The sequence below is a fragment of the Oryx dammah genome, unplaced genomic scaffold (assembly GCF_014754425.2).
Source record: "Oryx dammah isolate SB20612 unplaced genomic scaffold, SCBI_Odam_1.1 HiC_scaffold_23, whole genome shotgun sequence".
NCBI lineage: Eukaryota > Metazoa > Chordata > Mammalia > Artiodactyla > Bovidae > Oryx > Oryx dammah.
In genome coordinates this window covers 9,825,833-9,834,143 of record NW_024070207.1, presented here as the reverse complement: position 1 = coordinate 9,834,143, position 8,311 = coordinate 9,825,833, and the positions used below count along the sequence as shown (strand labels likewise).

At 42.6% G+C, this 8,311-nt stretch overlaps 1 protein-coding gene across 1 annotated transcript; it reads right to left on the bottom strand.

The window, feature by feature from the left end:
- Positions 1 to 737: 737 nt before the first annotated feature.
- On the bottom strand, positions 738 to 4,646 carry SERPINA7 (serpin family A member 7). Its single transcript, XM_040264975.1, has 4 exons — positions 4,017 to 4,646; positions 2,692 to 2,965; positions 1,854 to 2,001; positions 738 to 1,322 (listed from the first exon to the last, which is right to left on the bottom strand). Exons 1-4 carry the CDS (start codon positions 4,633 to 4,635, stop codon positions 1,125 to 1,127), a joined length of 1,239 nt encoding a protein of 412 aa, XP_040120909.1. The 5' UTR covers positions 4,636 to 4,646; the 3' UTR covers positions 738 to 1,124.
- Between the last annotated feature and the right edge of the window lie 3,665 nt (positions 4,647 to 8,311).

Here is an 8,311-nt window from a genome sequence, read left to right as displayed (position 1 = left end):
ATTGTCTGATAAAACACCAGAATGCTTGTGGGCTATATACTTTTCTAAACATATATATTTATTTCAATCTGAAAGTACAATATTTGCAAAAACACTTATGCACTTGTTATTATTTCCCTGTCACTGAAGAATTGCACCTTAGAGCTAGAATTTAGTACATCATTGACACTCACTGTACTATTTGTGTGTACTGAATTCTAATACTGGGGCTTTGAATACATATTGTCTGAGATAAAGTCTAGTTTAGTAGATGGGGGTAGAAGAACATGAACAGACAAGGGGAAGTTGCTGAAGCATCTGAGAACAGGGAGGTATCAAACTTCAGTAAAACTAACCAGGAGATTTATACTTAAGCAAGTGGGACAGGGGTACAACTTTTAGAAAGGGGTCTGATTAGAATACAGAAAAGGAAGGGCTATGAGTTATAATATAAATGAATCACTTTCCTTCTCTCCTCCCAGCTTATAAATTAGCAATAAGAAAACATTTTTTAGGGGCAAGATGGGCTTGTACAATGAAGTTCATCTTTGTCTCTCTTGCTTTTTTGTACCATGCTTGTTAGGTCACAAAAGCTACATCCCTACCAGTAGCTCTCAGTCGGTGACTCAGCCCTGTAGTGAAAACATCTTTTTACAAGCCACCGGTGGCAGTTCTGGCAAGAACACAGAGAACAATTTTGATTAGGTGGGAAGAAGGAGGTTGAGAAGTTCACATATAATCCACTGCATTTATGCTGCTTAATATTCGTTGTGCTTTTTATTGGAATCATGGGGTATGAGGACTTGACCTTCATTTCAACTATTTGCCAAGAGGGCAGAAGACAGGGCATTTGTCAGCCCAGTAAAATTCCTTGGAGCTGACTAATTGGGATGGGAGTGGATGTTCTGACAAAGAGGAACATATTGACATGAGGCCTCCTTGTGCTTTGGATACTGAGCCACTCATTGACTATCCGAACACACGAGTGGCCTCTTTCACGCACAGTGTAGTTCGGCTAGGGTCCAGCCTCCACCCCTGCACAAAGGAAATCATGTCCAAGCCCATATCGATCGCATCGGGCTATACTATTTATTTATTTCTCATTGCAATAAGCACATGAAATTAGCCAATAGCCTCTTTCCCAACTACGCTTCTGTTGGGTCCACAACTTTCCCTAGAAAGAGAATACTCCTAGTGTTTTTCTCCAATATCAACAACAGGAAAGATCTATCAAATTGGATGATAGGATGAAGAAGAGTTGTCTCAGGCTGATTCAGGAATCTGACTTCAGGAATGGCTTCAGTTCCCTTTTCACCAATGTAAAACATAGCCTTGTGGGCAACCTGTTGGGGGAGAATAAACACTGCTGATCCCCGGAAGAAACAGGAAATGACTTTGAAATAGTTTAGAAGTAGGGAAGTAGAAGAAAGGATGGGGCTACCCCTTCACTATACTGTGTTGATGGTGCTTGAATATGAAAGACACTAGGCTAAGTGTAGTTAATGAATTTCTGCTGATTGTAGAACTTGCTGTCAAGGGACAAACTTTTATTCATGGCTTTCTGACTAGAAGTCATTTATTAAGCATTCTCCTGCCCCTGCCACCTCCTCAAGAACTGTATTCCATCAGAGTTGATTCTAATGATTAAGTTCTTCCATCAGAATAATTTTAGAACATGAAAGTTGAGGATGGAAGTCAATGTTACAATGACTTGTTTTGGGGGTAATGAGAATGGCCCTGGAGTAAATCTGGCCTAGGAAGAGTTATTCTGCCTCTATAGGCTTCAGAATCATCACTGATAAAATGAGAGATCTGAATTAACTGCTTGTCAATGGCCCTTACATCTCATATATTAAAGGACTCTATCAACTTACATTGGAAACTTTAAGACCATTGTCCTTTGTGAGTCCAGAAAAATCAGCATTGTCAGCAAAAGCATCCTGGATGCCCATCTTCAGAAGGATGCCTCCGAGGTCATATGTGGCAGAAATGGAAAACTTTGGAACAAATAAGTCAACCCACCTGTGGGGAAAAGAAGAGGGAACATATGGCTATTAGAACACTAAGCTCATGATTCCCTCCCTTTCTGTCTCTTTGGTATGGTCTTGGATTCTGCTCCTTCCCTAGGTATTGATAACCACCACTATGCAGGTCAACACATGATACCAAAACCTTAGAAGTTATCCTAGATGGAATGCTCTCTGGTTCAGCCCATTTGGGGCTGCGGCAATGGAAGTTGGGAGATGTGACTCACTTATACTAAAAAACAAACATCTCTAGGGATATTCACAAAAGTTGGGATGTCAATGGCATGAATGTCAATTGGTAGTACCAGGGGAATTTCATGGATTTCCATCTAACACTTCTAGTGCAGTATGGAACATCTATCAATATCTTACCCATCCCCCAAGCTCCAGCTGGACTCTGGGAAAGTATTATTTTTACTAGCTGGCTGACTTTGTATAGTTCATTTCATTTTTCTAGTCCCAACTTCTTCATTTGAAAAATTCTTATAATATTATCTCCTTTGCCGGTTTGTTGATGAGTTTAGATGAAATAATGTATGTAAAGCACCCAGCAAAGGGATTGGCAAAGAGGATCTCCTCACTATACTTTAGTGGTCATCACACAGCTCTTAAGTGGTTCAGGGTGTTTCTTCTGAACTTAGTCTTACGCCCACCCTCCACTTTTCACGTCATCTAAGATGTTTACCCCTTCTGCAGTAAGCGGTTCCACTTCTTCAGTGTTCTCGCTGACATGGCCCCTTCCACCCCCTCCATCTGGCCCTCCTCGGGAAGGACAAAGAGCGCCAGAGCATTCTTGCTGTAGTCCATTTGCAGCACGGTGCAGTTCAGCTCCGTATCCACCAGCTGATAGTATTGACCCATCTGGTGCATCATGGGCACTTGCACTGTTGTGGCCTTGTCCACTAAGAAGCTGGAACCCTCTTCTGTCTTGGATGGATCAAAAGGATTTGCCCACTGGGCTTAAAATACAAAGAGGAGAGAGTTTGTTTTAAACCTGCATTAGCGCCAATGTGAACCTCTCCATCAGTCATCTAATCTAGTAATGAATACCACCACAGAGGTAGGTAACTTCTGTCAACCAGTTTTTAAAATGACTCACTGAGGATCAGGGAGAGACAGTGACTTTACATGGTCTCCCAGGTAGCTGGTGGCAGAGCCAGGAGTCACACCCAGGGCTATTGGACTCCATGTTCAACAGATGTTCCGTCTGTGTTCAAAATCACTATACTTACACTAAACCCATCAGAGCCACAGTTTCCTCTTCCGTAAAAAGGTATAAGCACATCCAACACACAGGATGAAATGAGACAACAGATCTGTTCTGCCGTTTTATCCGTCTACAAGTGTGTGATTTGTGGCCAAGAATCGTTCACTCTTCCACCAAACATGGCTGACATGTGCTGTAGAACCAGGAGAAATCATTTGGGCACAGCACCTTCAGAAAAGAGTCACATGATTCTTGTTGTTACAAGAACCAGCTTTAGAATCAGACAAACCTGGGTGGGAATACCAGCTCTGAAATTGATTAACTGTGAAGATTAGATGAGACAATGTGTATCAACCACACATGTAGCATGGAGCTTAGTATATAGTGGGTACATAGTACGTGATAGAAGTCTTTATGTAACATGCCCAAGAATGAACAGCAAGTGAGGGTCACAATAAGATTTAAAACTAATTCTGTTTACCTGCCAAGTGCAAGCTTGTCTCACCTCACCAAATCTTTTGGAAACTATGATCCTTTAGCTAAATGTGAGCAGGGTGTTCAAACCATTGTAACTCCTCATCTCTCTGAATATTCCCTCTCCCTAGAGATTTACTTGTTTCATCCACAAAGCTATGTGTCCCTCCGGGAATATCCAAAATTACACACAGCTATATCCAGTGGAACAGGTCTCTGTGGTACGAGAGACACCCACTAATGCCAGTGAGAAGACACCATGAGCTCCCTCCAGTGCCTCATCAAATTATTGGAACATTGAACTAGAAATTGACATCTTAGAACCTTACCTTTAAAGCAGAGGTAGTTCACCAGGACTGTGATGGTGTTTGGTTTGAGGTCTTGGATGAGGCCCACAATTTTCCCTTTGGTTTGCCTCTCCACATGACTATTGATCTCCTGCTGGGCTGCAGAAACATTGGAGAAGTCGGTAGAAAAGACTTCAGTCTCATAGAGGTTCTTGACATCATCCAAGAACTTTTCCAGTGGTTTCAGCTGCTTCCCAATGAAAAGGGCATTTCCCATCTGTAATTCCAGCTCCTTCTTTGGAAAATTCAGTGAACAGATCAGGTGCTGGAAGCCCTGCTGGATCTCTGCCATTGGGGTGTCTGTAAGGTTGAACCCCAAGCTTTCCAGGATTTGAGTTTGGGTGCTGGAGCAGGCCCCCAGGGAGAGCATGGCCAATCCCGCAGAGATGCTCACAGGGGAAAAGAAGATGTTCTGATCTGGAGTCTCCACAGTGAACCTCCGGTACAGGTTGAATGCAAAGTCAGCATTGATAGATGACATCTTATAGAGAGTGGCATTTTGTTGGGGGGAAAGGCAGGAGGTTATTTTGCCTTCACAGCTGTTAGGTGGTGCACAATGAAGCCCAAGTATCAAGAGAACCAGAGAGAAGAACAGTGGCATTTTGGAAGGAAGGTAATCTATAAGAGATGAGGTGAGAAAACCATTGGGGAATCTTAGCTGGATGAAAACTCTGAATCAGAAACATGTCGTAATCACGCATCGTGATTAGTAAAACAGTAGAAAATATTTAATGGTGTGCTCACCAAGGCCTATGGGGATGCTTTTCTCCCCTGAGAAACTAATGACACATCTAATAGGAGCAGGAAATAGGTTCCTGGGGCCACAGAAATAGTGGCAAGGATTGTCATTCAGATGTAATAGTGACATATGAAAATTCTGGGAGTATACTGAATTTATGGAAATTGAATTACTTTTTATTTGAACTAGAGGCAACCTTTTGGAGTGAAAAGAATCTTTAGATAACATTAGCACTCTTCTGCTTACATTATTATTTATATTAATATATAAGAATTTTAGATTTTTTTAATTTTGGCATTATTCTTAAGATAAAATCTATGAGAGGTGAGATGAGAGAAACTTGTACTTTTCTTTGAATAAAAGACTAAAGGAGGGATTTCCATCATGGTTCAGTGGTTAGAACTCTGCCCTTCCACTGCAAGGGGCACAGATTTGATCGCTGACAAGGAAACTAATATCCTGCGTGCCATGCTGTGTGGCCAGAAAAAAAAGGGGGGAAATAATTTTCACAAGAAAAGTATGTTTAGTTGGAATGGAAGGGTGGTAGTTTATGGAGCCATGTACATGATCATGAGCTGAAATTAATACATTCATGCAACATATGGAAAGTATAGGAATATTTCTAAATAACAGGAAAATGAAAGTGTAACTTTTTGCACTTCAGATCTCTGTCACCATCAGTATAATCCAGTCATTTCTAAGTTGCAGGACATCTAAACACTATTATTCTTATATTCATTCACGTTATATTTTTAATTATCAGAGCAGCAATCAGAAAATATGATGTAAGATTCTCTGAGCCTGAAAGAGTACAAGACAGAAGAGTAAGGGAGTCAGCTGTGGAATCCAGTGACTGTGGACAGGGGTGATAGGAAGAAAGAAATAGTCCTCTCTTTTCTTCCTGAGTGATCTTATCCACTTCCAGGAACTAAGCTGCCATAGCACAAAACTACATACTGTATTACAGTGTTCTTTTATATTCTCAGTAATTTGTCCAGCTGCCTACTGCATGTATCCACTAGAATGTTCCACACATACCTCAGTTTCCATTTGGAAATCTGTTTCCTAATATAAACACATCATCTCCTTGACCCTCAAGGCTGCTCCTTCATCTTAATTCCATATCACTATCTACTGAGGCTCCCATGCCAGAAACCTGGGAGTCATCTTAGGGGTTTCTTCATTCTTCATCCCCCACATCTAATGAGTTATGATGCCCTATGCATGGTACCTTCTAAATACATCTCAAAACTCTTCCTTTCTCTCCCTTTCTACTGCCACTGCCTCAGTTTATGGACTAAACTACCACTATGCCGCCTGGGAAGCCTAAACTATTTCACCATATCCTAGCAAGTCACATAGCCTTCAATCTCTCCCAGTCCAACACCCCTGCTTCTACCCCTCTGTCCAATCTCCATGTTGACACCAAAGTCCTTTTTCTGAAAAAGTCACAGAGGCTAGTAGGGGGTCAATTATCAGAGGATCACACTTAGACCTTGGCCTCTAGAATTAACAATCTGAAGCTCATGATTATTTGGAATTCTGACTTGCTGACAGAAATGCTCAAAGTTCCAAAAGAGGGAAAAAGTACTTACAGCACATGCCCAAGAAGCCACTTGCATATCTCAGAAAGCAAAATCTTTCCATTTTTATAATGTGCCCTCCTCTATTGCAAAAGTAGAGTGTTCTTAGTTACTTATTAACGCCAGGCATTAGCCCTGGGATGATAGTTTCAAAGCTGATGTACAAAACCAAGGCCAAAAAGAACAAAGTGAAAAATGATAAGGATGGAACTTTGAATGATTGCTTTGCTGTCACATCTTCCAACTATAACAAGAGAGGAAAAGGATGGTCAGAGCTGGTAGGGTCTGAGTTTGGGTCTTTTCAGCAGGCAGAATGAGGACCAGAGGCAGAATTGCCAAGAGGCAGCAGGACAGACTGTTTTCCCTATCACGGCTGGGATCAGCAGCCTTTTAAAGGAAAGGTACACACAGGCAGAGACTGGGTGAACCTCTTTAATGGGTGCCGTAGAAGTTATTTGCACATTGGCTTGGAGGAGATCATGTCAAAAGTAGCTTCCAACTCCAGATTTCCGACACTGGACACATCTACGTCTGCTCAGGGAGAAATCAGTCCTGTCCTCTGGTCACTAAAATCTCCTGTTCCATCCCTTGGGCCACAGGACCCTAAAAAGGATGCAGAAGGAGCCAAGGAGAATGGAATCAAAGGTTTCATTGTTCAATATTCACTATGTACTGAAATGTGTGCTGCAAAGAAGCAAAGGGAGCTAAGAGCACTGGACTTGCTCAGGAGACCTGAGTTCAAACTTGCCTCTGCCAATTTCTAGATCTAGTGGTATAAGTAGCATTAGCAGTAGTCATAGTAGCAGCAGCAGCAACTCCAGAGTATTTAGCATGTGCAGGGTGTGATGTGAAGCCTCTAATTTCAGACACTGGCTGCTTCAGGACTACATTAAGGATGTGTATATGTTAAGATTGGGGTGATTGTTGGGGGAATGGGAGTTAATTTGAGATAAGCTTAGATCACAGTCTATGGTGGGACTTGAAAGCCAAGTTAAATAGTGCAAACTTTACCTAAAGGGCATTAGAAAGCCACTGGGGGATTTTGACAAGGCAGTGACTAGACAGAGGGTGATAGTATGGTGACAACGTTTCTTCTTAAGCAAACATCGATAGAGCTCCTACTGTGTGGAAATGACCACACTTAGCACTGGAATTTCAAAAGAAACTGCCAGCTATTGGTTCTGAACCCAAGGGATCTTTCTAACTACCTGACACCCACTGCACAAACTAAACAGAAGACAGTACACCTCACACATAGGATGGTCACGGGTGCATTTGTCCCGCCACAAGGCAATGGAAAGCTCAGAGCTCCCAACACTGAGGTTAATCCATACTCACTCCTGGTATACAACACATAATCTGCTCTCAGTTACAGATATTTGCTTCCGACGAAACAGACTGTCTAGAAAGAAAATTTCCAAAGTTGTGCCCTCTAGCGTCCTAGTCAGGCAATAACATGATTTATTTTCTGTATCTGATTCGACTTTGCTGCTGCTGCTAAGTCGCTTCAGTCGTGTCCGACTCTGTGCGACCCTATAGACGGCAGCCCACTAGGCGCCCCCGTCCCTGGGATGGGAGGCAGGAACTGCAGGATCTGCTGACGCATGAGAAAGGCAACCCTCCCCCACCCCCACAGACTCCCCTATTCTGCCTTCTGGAGTCCTGTGCTCCTGTCATGCCTTTGCTATGTAAGAGTTGTGTAATTTGGGGAAAGTAACTTAACATCCCTGAACCTCAGTTTCCTCTCCTCTATAGTGAAATGATATGGGCTTCCCTGATAGCTCAGTCGGTAAAGAATTCGCCTGCAATACAGGAGAACCCAGTTCGATTCCTGGGTTGGGAAGATCAGCTGGAGAAGGAATAGGCTATCCACTCCAGTACTCTTGCCTGGAAAATCCCATGGACAAAGGAGCCTGATAGGCTACACCCCATGGGGTCGCAAAGAGTTGGACACG

What these genes read in the sequence shown, in the direction of transcription:
- SERPINA7 (XM_040264975.1), bottom strand. Translation starts at nt 4,635, where the DNA reads ATGCCACTGTTCTTCTCTCTGGTTCTCTTGATACTTGGGCTTCATTGT. An exon ending in AACCGCTTACTGCAGAAGGG is followed by an intron (nt 2,002 to 2,691) that starts GTAAACATCTTA and finishes TTTTCCCCACAG; the next exon opens with GTGGGTTGACTTATTTGTTC. An exon ending in ATGGTCTTAAAGTTTCCAAT is followed by an intron (nt 1,323 to 1,853) that starts GTAAGTTGATAG and finishes CTCCCCCAACAG; the next exon opens with GTTGCCCACAAGGCTATGTT.